The 14532-nt window shown below is 37.6% G+C and overlaps 4 protein-coding genes and 1 pseudogene across 4 annotated transcripts; 2 read left to right on the top strand and 3 right to left on the bottom strand.

Moving 5' to 3' along the window:
• The first annotated feature begins 393 nt into the window (after window positions 1-393).
• LOC106454578 (endoglucanase 12) lies at window positions 394-2290 on the top strand. Its single transcript, XM_013896695.3, has 4 exons — window positions 394-666; window positions 755-1408; window positions 1487-1768; window positions 1857-2290. The coding sequence occupies exons 1-4, from the start codon at window positions 451-453 to the stop codon at window positions 2172-2174; spliced, it is 1470 nt and encodes a 489-aa protein (XP_013752149.1). The 5' UTR covers window positions 394-450; the 3' UTR covers window positions 2175-2290.
• Window positions 2291-2610: 320 nt separating this feature from the next.
• Window positions 2611-3776, bottom strand: LOC106453364 (annotated as a pseudogene).
• A 925-nt stretch (window positions 3777-4701) lies between these two features.
• Window positions 4702-6578, top strand: LOC106450789 (endoglucanase 14). Its single transcript, XM_013892553.3, has 4 exons — window positions 4702-4945; window positions 5026-5679; window positions 5762-6043; window positions 6143-6578. The coding sequence occupies exons 1-4, from the start codon at window positions 4730-4732 to the stop codon at window positions 6458-6460; spliced, it is 1470 nt and encodes a 489-aa protein (XP_013748007.2). The 5' UTR covers window positions 4702-4729; the 3' UTR covers window positions 6461-6578.
• A 795-nt stretch (window positions 6579-7373) lies between these two features.
• Window positions 7374-8943, bottom strand: LOC106450790. The gene is made up of 5 exons (XM_048780432.1): window positions 8711-8943; window positions 8519-8635; window positions 7934-7968; window positions 7729-7829; window positions 7374-7642 (listed from the first exon to the last, which is right to left on the bottom strand). The coding sequence occupies exons 1-5, from the start codon at window positions 8881-8883 to the stop codon at window positions 7556-7558; spliced, it is 513 nt and encodes a 170-aa protein (XP_048636389.1). The 5' UTR covers window positions 8884-8943; the 3' UTR covers window positions 7374-7555.
• Window positions 8944-11008: 2065 nt separating this feature from the next.
• Window positions 11009-13602, bottom strand: LOC106450791 (O-fucosyltransferase 20-like). The gene is made up of 3 exons (XM_048780431.1): window positions 12655-13602; window positions 12401-12569; window positions 11009-12121 (listed from the first exon to the last, which is right to left on the bottom strand). The coding sequence occupies exons 1-3, from the start codon at window positions 13281-13283 to the stop codon at window positions 11249-11251; spliced, it is 1671 nt and encodes a 556-aa protein (XP_048636388.1). The 5' UTR covers window positions 13284-13602; the 3' UTR covers window positions 11009-11248.
• Between the last annotated feature and the right edge of the window lie 930 nt (window positions 13603-14532).

Raw genomic sequence — 14532 nt, 5'->3', positions numbered from 1 at the left:
AATCATGGATTAGTTTTGCATTGACTTTAAGTTTTGAGTCAATTTTGAAAAAAATCCCTATAGTTTGACTATGGATATACTTAAGATATAAAATAAGAAAGAGAACTAATTACAATTTTCTAGTCAAAAAGTATTATCATTTAGATATGTGTTATCTGTAAAATTGTGTTTTGGTCATATAGATCCATCCATATATATCCATAGTCAACTAGTTGACTATATATATGGTCAACTATGTGACCAAAACACAATTTCACGGATAACACATATCTAAATAATAATATTTTTTTACTAGAAAATTGTAATTAGTGACTGATTAGAAAATTGTAATTATATTATTCTTAATTAGCTATAGATACCATCTTATAGATTACCTATAAATAGTTGCACACATAGATAGATACAAGTAAACACAAGTAAAAGTTGGTCATAAGATTAATTAGAAAAACGATGTCTCAACTGAGAAGTGGCTCTTCACAATGCTTATGGACAAGTACTCTTTTCATTGCGTTATTGTCAATGCCGATGACTCATGGGGCTAATTATGGAGAAGCTCTCACAAAGAGTCTTTTGTATTTCGAAGCTCAACGCTCTGGAAAATTGCCGCCGAACCAAAGAGTCAACTGGAGAGGAGATTCTGCACTTAGAGACGGTTCTGATGCCCATGTAATTTAAATCCATCTCACTTCTTTTTAGACTTTTAGTATAGTAAGTAAAATATATCAAAATGTGCTGACGACTGTAGCAAAAACAGGTTGATCTCACTGGAGGGTACTATGATGCTGGAGACAACATGAAGTTTGGATTCTCAATGGCGTTCACGACCACAATGCTAGCATGGAGCAGTGTAGAGATGGAATCGGAGCTTAAGACTTATAAAGAGCACGACAACGTCCTTGCGGCTATCAAATGGGCCACTGACTATCTCATCAACGCCCACCCAGAGCCCAATGTTCTTTACGGACAAGTGGGAGACGGCAACTCGGACCATGCGTGCTGGATGAGACCCGAGGACATGACAACTCCCCGTCCTTCTTACCGCATTGATGCTCAGCATCCCGGTGCTGACCTAGCAGGCGAGACAGCTGCAGCTATGGCTGCAGCTTCACTAGCCTTTGCCCAATATGATGCAGCCTATAGCGCAAAACTTATTGGTCATGCAAAAGATCTATTTGAATTCGCCAAGGCTTACCCTGGGCTCTACCAAAGCTCCATAACTAACGCAGGTGGCTTCTACCCGAGCAGCGGATACCAAGATGAGTTATTCTGGGCCGCGGCTTGGCTCCACCGTGCCACTGATGACCAGACTTATCTCGACTATTTAATGGAAGAATATGGTACCGGAGGTCAAAGGACTATTTTTGCATGGGATGATAAGTTCGTGGGTGCACAAGTCTTGATGGCCAAGGTAGGTTATATGTCTATTTTCATTAATTTGTCTGACAAGAAACAAACAAAACTTTAACTTTTTTAATTGCAAATGCAGCTTGCACTCGAAAGGGGAGGAAACACCGGCGATAAGTTGCAAGATTTCAAGAATATGGCTGAGTATTTCATTTGCAACTGTGTTCAAATGGGCTCCAATAACGTTAAGGTGACTCCGGGTGGTTTGCTTTGGTTCTTGCCGTGGAACAACCTCCAATACACCACCACCGCTAGCTTCGTCCTCGCTGCTTATTCTAAGTATCTTAAAGCCGGCAACACACCCATCAACTGTCCCAGTGGAACTTTTCAAGCTGCTGATCTTCTTTACCACGCCCGTACTCAGGTAGCTAAAACGTACTATGGTATTGCCTAGTACCACGAACGATATTTATTGCCTAACAATTTACACATGATAATATTGGTTTATATAGGTAGACTACATACTTGGATCAAACCCGAAGAGCATGAGCTACATGGTTGGATTCGGAACCAACTATCCAAAGAGTCCACACCATAGAGGAGCCTCTATAGTGTCGATCAAACAGAACAGCACCGCCGTGACGTGCAATGACGGAATGAACAATTGGTATAACAATCCTGCACCAAACCCTAACGTACTAACCGGAGCACTTGTGGGAGGACCCGACGCGAACGATGCTTATGGAGATGCGAGGACTAATTTTCAGCAAAGTGAGCCTGTGACCGTCACAGTTGCTCCATTTGTTGGTGTTTTGGCCGCCGTTGCTTGATCTTTCTCTCTTTTGTTATGTATCATAGTAAAAGTCATAGGTTGTGATAGTTTACATAGATTTAATGTGGAAAATATGTAACTTTGTGGCTTGATACAATAAAATAATTTTAAATATCTCGAAATGTGCTTTATATTAGTATTGTCTGAATCCCATGTTAACATCATTTATTCCTTTCGTTTCAAAATGGTTAATGTTTAAAAAAATTCACACATTAGTAAAACATTAAATTTAATTATAAATTTAACTATCTTTCGCCAATAAAAATTTAATACGCATTTAACGTTTTCAAAGTTTACAGAATTATAAAAATGTATTTTTTGAAACATTTTTTTGGAAAACATGAATCATTTTGAAACGAAGGAATTATATTTTAAAAAGGTTGTGGACATTTCTTTCATTGTGTTAGACCTATTGCGCCATAAAAGTCATCACATAAGCAAACTCCGAGATATATAGAAAGGTGAGAAATGCAATGAAAAGGTTCATGTTTGTTACAACGTCTGTTATTAACCTCGAGAAGCAAGAAAAATCCGATGTGTTTCGGTTTATTTTCACAAGAGATAAAGTGTCGACATTCATCTACAGTTGTACAGACCGAGCTCGAGTTGCTAGCTTTTTTTAAAAAATTCTTTAAGATGCAACTCCATATGGAAGCAATGCAGCAGCAACAACCCTTCCTTCTTCATTCAGAATGTTGTAAGTTGATGCAGCGTTCCTCTGAATCAAGTAATCAATATAAGAATTAGGCTTGTGTGGGACTAGAGTATGCTGTAAGGGATTAGAAGAAAACATACAGAATCAACGGTTTCTAGCTTCATGTCAATAGACTTCACAAACTGACGGACCTCGGGAGTTACGGGGTGAATGTTCCTTCCACAACCAACAATTAAGAGCTCTGAAATGAAAGAAACACAGCTCAACAGAATACATATATAATAAATCCTGACGTTGATGCTAACATGCAAATCTAGTTGTTCAAATGAACACGAACAAATAATATTACCTGGAATAGGTCGAACAGTCTGGAAGATAGGCAAGCTGCATCCATGGAAGATACGTTTAGCAACTGCTTATCGAAAGGACTTATTCATAAACTATACAGACAACGAGCATAAGAGCAATAACAACATAGAATACCTTTCAAACACATACTACAACCTCTCAATCATACATGTACCACATGTTTGATCAAACCCCTTTTGATGACAATGAACATCAAAAAGCACATAACGTTCACTCAAAACAATTAAAAAAGCAACATCAGGTTGCGACATCAAATTGGTTAGAATCCAAGACAGAGAAACCAATGACTAAAGTATCTACATAGCTTAAAGACTCGAGCTGTTGTCTTTTAGAGAAGAGGGAGGTTTCATTTCAACTACCTAACAGGGGTGATCTCAGAGAATTGACGAGGGGTCCATTACATAAGCAAGTTCCCGACACAGAGCAAGCTACCTTCGTATGAAACTCGTCTCGTTGAACCTGCACAATCCAACCAACCACTGAGAATCAAACTCCAAAACCGAAAAGGGTAGATGTTCGAATTGAGATTACTCTCGTATTACTATTGGAGGTGATGTTGGAATCTTGGATGGACATGCGGGTTCGAGATTGTGATTCAGAGCGGCTGTTGATGTGTGGATTTTTCAAAAAGCTGTATAAGCCATTGTTTCAAGGTCTGAGGGTGTTTTTTCTCTGTTAGCTTGTGACAATTAAATGTTTATTCAGCTGATATTTTTTCCTAAAATTTTTCATTATTCATCCCGTTCAATTTTTTGGTGTTTTTTTCGTTTAGGTCTTTTCGATTGTTATGTGTTTTGTTTAAATTATTTTCTTGTATTTTCGTTATTACTATCTTTTGATTTTTTTGTGAAAAAATAAAAAATTAGTATAATATCTTATAGAGTGAATTTGTAGTATAACCATAGTAAAAATAATTAACAAAATACTTATAGTTTGGAAATTGTGTCAATTTACAACATAAATAGACATGGCAGTCTTTCATAGTGCGTTAATGTTTGTATAACACACAACAATCAAATATCAATTTATTTATAATGTCGTATAGAATAGATCATTTCGAACATAAATACTATGGAATACTTTTAATTCCATAGTATTATTTATTTATAAGTAGGACGGATATTTACATGTATAATATAACATGTGAAAAGCATATCTGATTGATATAGTACAAGTAGTTTTTTTTTTTTTACTTTTCTATATTTGATGGTCATATAATATAACATGTGAAGTATATGAAAGATAGAGAGAGGGACTATGGATATACGTAAGATAGAAAACTGGAAAGAGGACTATTAGTTTAATGACTATGGATATATATGGATGAGTCTATAAATAAATTATGGTAAGTCTACTTGACTTTGATTCTCTATCAACACCAAAATACAATCCAGATAATCACATATCAAAGTGATAATATCTTATTAATGATTGACTAGAAAATTGGCCATAGTACCATCTTATAGATTCCCTATAAATAGTTGCACACATAGATGTAAAAGTTGGTCATAAGATTAATTAGAAAAACGATGTCTCAACTGAGAAGTGGCTCTTCACAATGCTTATGGACAAGTACTCTTTTCATTGTGTTATTGTCAATGCCGATGACTCATGGGACTAATTATGGAGAAGCTCTCACAAAGAGTCTTTTGTATTTCGAAGCTCAACGCTCTGGAAAATTGCCGCCGAACCAAAGAGTCAACTGGAGAGGAGATTCTGCACTTAGAGACGGTTCTGATGCCCATGTAATTTAAATCCATCTCACTTCATTTTAGTATAGTAAGTAAAATATATCAAAATGTGCTGACGACTGTAACAAAAACAGGTTGATCTCACTGGAGGGTACTATGATGCTGGAGACAACATGAAGTTTGGATTCCCAATGGCGTTCACGACCACAATGCTAGCATGGAGCAGTGTAGAGTGGGAATCGGAGCTTAAGGCTCATAAAGAGCACCGAAACGTCCTTGATGCTATCAAATGGGCCACTGACTATTTCATCAAAGCCCACCCAGAGCCCAATGTTCTTTACGGACAAGTGGGAGACGGCAAATCGGACCATGCATGCTGGATGAGACCCGAGGACATGACAACTCCGCGTCCTTCTTACCGCATTGATGCTCAGCATCCAGGTGCTGACCTAGCAGGCGAGACGGCTGCAGCTATGGCCGCAGCTTCGCTAGCCTTTCGGAAATATGATGAAGCATATGCCGAAGAACTTATTGGTCACGCAAAAGATCTATTCGAATTCGCCAAGGCTTACCCTGGCGTCTACCATAGCTCCATAACCGACGCAGGTGGCTTCTACCCTAGCAGCGGATACCAAGATGAATTATTTTGGGCCGCGGCTTGGCTCCACCGCGCCACTAAGAGCCAGACTTATCTCGACTATTTAACTGACGTATATGGTACCGGAGGTCAAAGGACTGTTTTTGCATGGGATGATAAGTTCGTGGGTGCACAAGTCTTGATAGCCAAGGTAGGTTATACAATATGTCGATTTTCATTAACTTGTGTGACAAGAAACAAACAAAACTTTAATTTTTTGTTTGAAAATGCAGCTTGCACTCGAAAGGGAAGGATTGTTCAACGATAAGTTGGAAGATTACAAGGATATGGCTGAGTATTTCATTTGCAACTGTGTTCAAATGGGCTCCAATAACGTTAAGGTGACTCCGGGTGGTTTGCTTTGGTTCTTGCCGTGGAACAACTTCCAATACACCACCACCGCTAGCTTCGTCCTCGCTGCTTATTCTAAGTATCTTAATGCCACCAAAAAACCCATCGACTGTCCCAGTGGAACTTTTCAAGCTGCTGATCTTCTTCACCACGCCCGTGTTCAGGTAGCTAAAACGTATATATATAGTATAATACCAGTGTTTCCTATACCGCGAACGACATTGCCTAACAATTTACATATGATATATTGGTTTATTTTATAGGCAGACTACATACTTGGTTCAAACCCGAAGAGCATGAGCTACATGGTTGGATTCGGAACCAACTATCCAAAGAGACCACACCATAGAGGAGCCTCTATAGTGTCGATCAAAAATAGCAGCACCCCTGTGACGTGCACTGGAGGGTTCAACGATTGGTATAACAATCCTGCACCAAACCCTAACGAACTAACTGGAGCACTAGTGGGAGGACCCAACGAGATCGATGGTTATGGAGATGAGAGGACTGATATTCAGCATGGTGAGCCTGGCCTATCCACAGTTGGTCCATTTGTTGGTGTGTTGGCCGCCGTTGCTTGATCTTTCTCTTTTTCGTTATGTATCATAGTAAAAGTCATAGGTTGTGATCGTTTACATATAGTTTTAATGTGGAATATATGTAACTTTGTGGCTTGATATAATAAAATAATTTTAAATATTTCGAAATGTGCTTTCAAGAGACTAGTATTGTCAGAATCCCATATGACATCAACAACATTCAGAGCCGTGCCAACGTTAACAGCTGCCGCAAGCGAAAACCAAGATCAAATAAAAAATATCTACAATAATATGAAAGCTATTGTAGTTTTGTGTGCAACAAAATTTTTTATATATACAACTTTTAAATAATTAACAAATGTTTTCAATTTTTAGTTTCTTTAAAATCTATATTTTTGTTGTAGTCTCATCTTTTGTTTAATTAACTCGTGAAGCTATTAACGAAGCTACATGTTTATATAGAATACCATTACATGAAACAAATTATAAGAAATTCCTTTAGTGTTTTATATATTTTTAAAAGATGCCCTAGGCCAATGCTTCTTATTTTCTCATGTAAGCACGGCACTGACAACATTTATATTCTTACAGTCTAGTTATCTATATAACCAAACACTCGGAATCCTAGACTGAAAGCGAACCTTTAATCACACATTGCCACAACAGAATCATCACAGAAAGAAAACTCTAGACTACATCTGTTCTTATATTTTTTTTAGAGTTTCCACACATCTAAAATATATATTAAATTGTTATAACTTTTTGTAATTATCGTTTCCAATAACTTTCAACTAATAGCGATTCAATAAACTAAAATGAATTTTTGAAGCTTATAATTTCTGCATAGAAAATTTATCTTTGCGAAACAATTTTTTTCTCTGAAACTTATATCTAAACGGAACATATTGAAAAGTGAAAAATGCAATAAAGGTTTCTGTTTGTTACAAACTGTAAATATTTCAAATTTCCATAAATCTCAGAACCGGTCATGTGTGTTTGTTACAATGTTATTAAGCTCGAGAAGCAAGAAAAAAAAAAGCCGTTTGATTTCGGTTTATTTTCACAATAGGAAGTCTCAACATTCATCTATAGATCTACAGGACCGAACTCAGAGCTGCTAGCCTTTTTTTTAATTCCTTAAGATGTAACTCCATAAGGAAGCAATGCAGCAGCGACGACCCTTCCTTCTTCATTCAGAATGTTGTAAGTTGATGCAGCGTTTCTCTGAATCAAGCAAATCAATATAAATGCATAAGAAGCAAGCTTGGGTGGAACTAGAGAAAGCTGTAAGGGATTAGAAGAAAACATACAGAATCAACGGTTTCTAGCTTCATGCCAATAGACTTGACAAACTGACGGAGCTCGGGAGTTACAGGGTGAATGTTTCTTCCACAACCAACAATTAAGAGCTCTGAAATGAAAAAAAAAAACACAGCTCAACATAATACATATATAATAAGTCCTGATGTTGATGCAAATTGACCGAGAAACCTATAGTATTTGATGTATTATCACCTGGAATGGGTCGAACCGTCTGGAAGATAGACAAGCTGCATCCATGGAAGATACGTTTAGCAACTGCTTATCGAAAGAACTTATTCATAAACTGTACAGACAACGAGCATACCTTTCAAACACATACTACAACCTATCAATCATACATATACCAAATGTTTGATGATCAAACCCCTTTTGATGACAATCAACATCAAAAAGCACATAACTTTCACTCATAACAGTTTAAAAAAGCAACATTAGGTTGTGACATAACATTGGTTAGAATCTTAGAGTGAGAAACCAACGCACTATGTATCTACATAGCTTAAAGTTTCAAACTTTAACTCAATCATATACCAAATGTTTGATCAAACACATCAAAATCAAATCGAACATCAACAAGCACATAACTTTCACTCCAAAGAGAAATGTAGAGTCGTTTAGCCTCAAAAGCACATAACTTTGATGACAATGAACATCGAAAACACTTAATTTCACTCAAAACATTAGTTTGTGACATAGCATTGGTTAGAATCCAAGACCAAGTATCTACATAGCTTAAAGTCTCAACCTTTTGTCATGGGCCAAGAGCTTTTTGCCTACCTATCAGGGGTGATGTCGGAGAATTGACGAGGGCTCCACGACATAAGCAAGTTCCCGACACAGAGCAAGCTACCTTCGTACTTGACTCCATTCACCGTGAAGCTCGTCTCATTAAACCTACACAAACCAACCCACCACAAGATCATTCACTAAAACCCCAAAAAGGCAGATGCTTTCGAATTGATTGATTACTCTTGGAAGCGGAGCTGGTCTTCGGGGACATTGTCAATGAGATTGATCTGGTCGTAGAGGGAGAAAGCTCGTCTTAACGATGGCAAAACTGGATTGGAATGCTTAGGAGCTTCTTTCCTCATGGTTTGAATCAGTTTTGGCAAAGTCGCCATCGATTTCAGCCTCGTCGCCATCGATTCTCAGCCTCCAACCACCAGCTTTCCTCTCCTGAATCCTCTTGATTGTAGCCGTCGAAACATTTAACCAACCGGTTTAGTCAGCTTAACTCTCCAAATAACCGGTTATCGGATTTTAATTCCCAAAACCAAAGCCGGTACGAGTACGAATGAATGGTTTCTTTTTTGGTATTAAAATGAACCAAACTTTCTAATATTCCTCCTGTTTTTAGAAAGATTTTTTTTTGTTGCAAATTAGATGATATTTTTCATTGTAAAATTTAGTATTTTTATCATATAATTATTTATATTCTGCAATTTATTTTACTATTAGTTAAATGTTGTGTATAATTAGTACTAGTATTTTTGTTTTAAAACACACAAAATTAAACATTAATTTAAAGGTAATTCTCTCAAATAGCTCTCAAGAAAGAAAATGACCAAAATAGTTTTTTTTTTTATTTTTAATTTTAAAATTTTTAATTTTAATTTTTAATTTTTTAAAATTTAAAACCATATCCCAAATTTTAAATTTTGAAACCATATCCCAAAAACATACAAAGTTTTTGTCAACCCTTAAATCTAAACCATAAGTCTATATTAGTTAACCCTACGATAAAAATATATTTTTACTTTTTAATAAAACTTATTTTGGTTATTTTCTTAATTAAATGTTATTTTTGTGACAAAAACTTTGTGACAAAAACTTAAAAAGACTATTTTGAAAAATTTCTCTCAATTTAATCTATGTAATTTAATCTATGTGTATTATATTTACAGCAGGTATAGAAATATTTGACTACTTGTTCATATGAAACATAGACTTTAAACACAATAAAATATATATTGTGGAGCCAAAAATACATAAAACTTGTAGTACGCAGTTCTCCAATTCCTTATTACCAAAGATTAAACTCGAGATCATTTTTAGAATAGTTCTATCACTCTGCAAGAGCTTTGCTTTTTTTATGGAGAATAGAAGGAAGGAGCTGGGAGGAAAGGAAACGGTGCAGCAGAAGCATAAGCCACAGGAGCCTGAGCAGCACGTTTCTTTCTTCTTTGAGTTTTTATTACTTCACCTGATGCAGAGTTTGATAAACCGGCTACTTCTAGGACTGGTTGCTGGTTATTATCATAGACACGGTGTATAAGCAGACCAGACATGAACACAGGAAGGAAGAGAAGGCTGGCGTGGAACATCTTCCTCGCTTTTTCCATGGTCCTGTGTCGGTAGAATGAAAACGCCGTAGCAGCAATTCCCATTGTGAGAAGTGTTGATTCGAGACAAAACCAGCTTGATGTCAAGCCCCCTGTGTAGGATTACAAATCAGAAAAAAGTGATTCAAGTTGGAGAAATGAATCCACAAACAAGCACCAGAAGCACCAGCAATCACGGCCCAAGCAACAGCGTGTGGAACACTGATACGTCCCGAAGGCAACGGTCTCCGGCCAGACATTTCTTTTACACGGTCGGTGTGTTCGAAAATTGAGACGTAGATATTTGTTTTGGGGTTTAATCAAATATTTACCAGAGAATATGAGGGTATTTGTGTAAATAAATTAAAAGTATTGCAACATGGACCATGATTGTTCACTTATTGACCCATAAATGAAGTCGCTACTCTTTTCGATGGGCCTGGGCTTTGGGGCCGAAAGGAAAAGAGAATTGACTAGATGATAAGACATTCATTGTTTCAGACAAAAGAAACAAGATTGATGTATGAACAACAAAACATTAGAAGATGTTCATCATTGTTTCATTTATTAATGAGATTATTCAACATCTGTCTGAATCCAGGAGCCTTTTCTCCATCCACAGCCATAACCACACCCACACCCACACCCATCAACTGATAGTCAAATATTATAGATTGAAATCAAACCCATGTGTATAGTCTTGTAGAGAGTAACTTACTTCTTGAGAAGTCACGGAGGTATGAGCACATAGGGAAATGTGAAAGACCAAGAACTCAGCTGCAAGTGCAATTTTTTTTCACAACATATAATGTTTACGTCTTTTCACACAAGAAACTCGTGAAAGTAATGTGAGAATAAGTTACCTCAGAGAAAAAAATCATCCTCAGGTTTAAGGAATATTGTTGTTACCTTATCGTTTTAGCCAAAAAGAGAAACCATACTTAAATGTTGTCAAATGTTGCTTTTTATTTATGTTATGGTACAAGTATAACCGTATACAAACACTGCAATATATAATTACAGTTTCAAATAAATCAAATCAAAGAATCATATCTCATTCCTATTCTACTTTCCCCACGTAAATAACCTCACTTCAAAGAATACAAACGCATAATATATACTCCAAATCAAGGCCAAAAAAAAAAAAGAACTAAAAGAATACTCTGCACGAACCACTCTTCAAGACTTATTGTTCTTGTTGTTGTTGCTGTCTATCTGAACACATACACTCTGAAACAGGATGCTTAGTAACATCCTTCCCACCTCTACCCGTTCTCAACACCGGCTGCCCCAAAGACTCACGATGAAGATCCTTCACAATCCTATTAAACTCCGACTCAGGCAGCGAAGCATTCATGAAGTAAAGAAGCATATGTCTCTTGTTAGGCGTAATGTACTTCTTGTGACCAGCGTAAGCTCTCTGCCCTTGCAACGCGTGTCCCATGTTCCCGCCGTGCGACGGTATGAAGACGTCGCTCCTCTCGCAGACGATGTAGTCTATCGCAGCCATGACCGAGGCTTTCTTGGCGAAGGGCTCGAGCTCGCCGGGTAACGCGAGATCGTGTTTGTTGTAGAGGTGAGGGAACTCTTTGGTCAACGGCTCCAAAGCCTCTTTCCCACCTAGAGGCTCTCCTCCCGCCCAGTAGATTCTCGCGTCCTTCGGTGCTTCCAAGGCTTTGAGAAGCCTCGTGACTTCTAGAGCGGTGAGAGGACAAAGGCCAGCGAGTTTTCTCTCGTTGTAAGTCATGTTTGAACGGCCGGTGAGAAGCTCCGGGTGGCGTTGTCTCTCGCTGTTGACTATCTCGTCGTACTCGGGGGTTAAACCGGGGAGACAACCGGTTCTGACCCAAACGTCTTTCTCCATACGTAGATGGAGTGAGAGGTACTGTCCTTCGCTAAGCATTCTCGAAGCTAGCTTGTTGCCGAGTTCGAGGATTCTCGGTGAGAATCTCAAAGCTTGGAAAGCTACCTTGCATCGGAGTTTCTGGAGATCAGAAGGAAGCTCGTTGGAGAGCCTTGAATCGAGGCCACGGAGAAGTAACACTCTTTCTCTGTTTATCTGCAGAAACAGAGGAAAACAGAGTTAGCTTAATAAAAACAGAGCAAAGAAACAGAGGAAACAGAGTTAGCTTAGTAAACAGAGTGAAGAAACAGAGTTAGCTTAATAAACAGAGCGAAGAAACAGAGTTAGCTTAATAAACAGAGCGAAGAAACAGAGTTAGCTTAATAAACAAAGCGAAGAAACAATGGAAACAGAGTTAGCTTAATAAAACAGAGCAAAGAAACAGAGGAAACAGAGTTAGCTTAATAAAACAGAGCAAAGAAACAGAGTACTTACTCGCTTGAGGTAATGAGCGCGAATCCATTGAGGAGAAGCGTGAAGGGGAGTCCTTTTCTCTTCCACAGGTCTCGTCATTACATGTGTTGAAGGTAAAGACGAAACTATATGAACATCATCCGCTAAAACGTTCTTGAAATGCTCCAAATCGAATATATCCGCAAACTCACTATAATTCAAACATTACAATTGTAATCAGCAAATGTCACATAACATTAAATATGAATATTAAAGAGCTTATGTGTTATATATACCTTTCGTCTCCCCAGATGACGTTGACTTGCAGAACAGGTACAACGAGAGAAGCACCAAGGATCCTAGCGATGATCACAGCATCAACGATCTGGTTCCTCTGCTGATTCAGCCCACCAGCGACAACAACGAGAAGATACTTCCACCTGTTCTTGAGAATCGAGTTGCTGTCTTTTCGATACTGTCTGCTGAACCCAAGACACGGCTTAAACCCTAACCCATCAGGTTGCTTCCAGAAGTCACCTTCCGTGGGCAAAGTCTCGTTCTTTGGATACACAGAAGACGAGTTGGACTGCGTGTCGTTTTCTGAAGCGAAAGCGAGATGGGAAACGGCGTGGTGTTCGTCGAAGCTACCCGTGGAGCAAGGGTGACGTGAGAAAGGGAGGGAGATCGGGTCAACGTTGAGTCCGAGTTTTAGCATGCCGAAGAGTGAGACGAGGAAGAGAGTCAAGAACCAGATTCTTGGGTTTCGGTAGGTGAACCTGTTGGTGCATCTCGATGACTTCTTGGGGGAGACGAGGAGGGATTGTAAGGAGGAGGAAGATAGAGAGTTTATGATCTGAGAAGGGACTGAGATGTAGGAGACCTTCTTCTTGGTGCTGCTGCTGTTACTGTTCTTGGGTAACGCCATGTTCGAAGAGAGAAGAGAGAGAGAGAGAGATCTTGTGGTTTGGGTAATGGAGAAAGAGAGGTTTAAAGAAAAGTGAATAGTCAAAAGTCTCCGGCGATGAAGAAGGAAGGAGAGAAAAAAAACGTGTGAGAGAGAAAAAGAGAGAGGTGGGCGGCGCGAAGTCTGATCAATGTCTGTAACGCGTTCTTAAAGGAAGGAAGGAAGAAGAGACCACATGGAAGTTTTTATTTATTTTAATTTGTTAAACTGTATGTATGTAGTTAATTAAAGTTAATCTCTTGATGTCAAACAAAAAAACAGAAGTTAATCTCTTATTTTGACTTTAAACTTCTTTCTTTAAGTGATTACAAGTGTTTACAAGATGTAACTTAATAAATGTGTAATTACAAGAATTTTAATGCATTTATCTATATATATATAACTAGTTTTTTTTGGAATATTTATATAGCTAATGTTTATTTTGGGGGGGGGGGGGGGGGGGGGGGGGGGGGGGAGGGGAGGGGGGTTGGTGGGTCCGTCGAATTTTTTAGGTTCACATGAATACCGAGCTATTCTGGATATAATTTCGGTTAAAACATATCAAAAATTTGGAAATTTAAAAAACGTATAAAAAATACTACTTTTATATATGTTCTACAAAAAATTAAAAGAAAAGGAATGCTAACTATATATGTCCTTTAAATATTTAGTTGATCATTTTTTTCCAATACTGTAAAAAGTTCGAAATTTTATTAATTTTCTTGATATGATTTATGATATAGCTCAGAGAAAAAGGGAACCCTAAAAACAGCTTTCATTCTGATGAATAATGAAAAGATTCTGAAAAAGACTTATTTCTTAATATTTTTTTAACAAATTTCACGAATGATAATTTCAAATAGAAACGCAAAAATGATAGATATATATCCCTTTGCGTACACCAACAACGATGACAGTGTCTTGTTGTGATACGGCCAGCTGTTTCCTTGCATCATTCGAATTTCGAAGAACAACAAACATTAATAAAGTTCACACACGACAGCCTGTGAATACACTTCTCCTAATAAGCCTATACCTAAACAATTATTATTCAAAGTATTTATTTATATTTTTCTAATCAAAAAATATTTCTTTTAGCTCCTCGAATATGCCCTAGCAAAAATGATTGCTAATAATATAAAATGATCCAAGTTTAGTGAGCATTTTATTATCTAGTATCTACAAGTGAATTAGAGAACTTAACTTAAGAATTTTTGCTCAAAAAAAAAGA

Source organism: Brassica napus, chromosome A5, assembly GCF_020379485.1.
Source record: "Brassica napus cultivar Da-Ae chromosome A5, Da-Ae, whole genome shotgun sequence".
Lineage (NCBI taxonomy): Eukaryota > Viridiplantae > Streptophyta > Magnoliopsida > Brassicales > Brassicaceae > Brassica > Brassica napus.
The sequence above is the reverse complement of the archived record's forward strand: the minus strand, read 5'-3'. Positions and strand labels throughout refer to the sequence as shown.

Bases quoted from the DNA above. Each gene is read 5' to 3' on its own strand.
- LOC106450791 (XM_048780431.1), bottom strand. From the start codon at position 13,283: ATGGCGTTACCCAAGAACAGTAACAGCAGCAGCACCAAGAAGAAGGTC. The intron at 12,570-12,654 runs GTATATATAACA...TTTGAATTATAG, and splicing joins GTCATCTGGGGAGACGAAAG to TGAGTTTGCGGATATATTCG. The intron at 12,122-12,400 runs GTAAGTACTCTG...CTGTTTCTGCAG, and splicing joins GCGCTCATTACCTCAAGCGA to ATAAACAGAGAAAGAGTGTT.
- LOC106450789 (XM_013892553.3), top strand. From the start codon at position 4,730: ATGTCTCAACTGAGAAGTGGCTCTTCACAATGCTTATGGACAAGTACT. The intron at 4,946-5,025 runs GTAATTTAAATC...TAACAAAAACAG, and splicing joins GAGACGGTTCTGATGCCCAT to GTTGATCTCACTGGAGGGTA. The intron at 6,044-6,142 runs GTAGCTAAAACG...TTTATTTTATAG, and splicing joins TTCACCACGCCCGTGTTCAG to GCAGACTACATACTTGGTTC.
- LOC106450790 (XM_048780432.1), bottom strand. From the start codon at position 8,883: ATGGCGACGAGGCTGAAATCGATGGCGACTTTGCCAAAACTGATTCAA. The intron at 8,636-8,710 runs GTAATCAATCAA...TGGTTTGTGTAG, and splicing joins GACCAGCTCCGCTTCCAAGA to GTTTAATGAGACGAGCTTCA. The intron at 7,643-7,728 runs GTATGTTTTCTT...TGCTTGATTCAG, and splicing joins AGCTAGAAACCGTTGATTCT to AGAAACGCTGCATCAACTTA.
- LOC106454578 (XM_013896695.3), top strand. From the start codon at position 451: ATGTCTCAACTGAGAAGTGGCTCTTCACAATGCTTATGGACAAGTACT. The intron at 667-754 runs GTAATTTAAATC...TAGCAAAAACAG, and splicing joins GAGACGGTTCTGATGCCCAT to GTTGATCTCACTGGAGGGTA. The intron at 1,769-1,856 runs GTAGCTAAAACG...TGGTTTATATAG, and splicing joins TTTACCACGCCCGTACTCAG to GTAGACTACATACTTGGATC.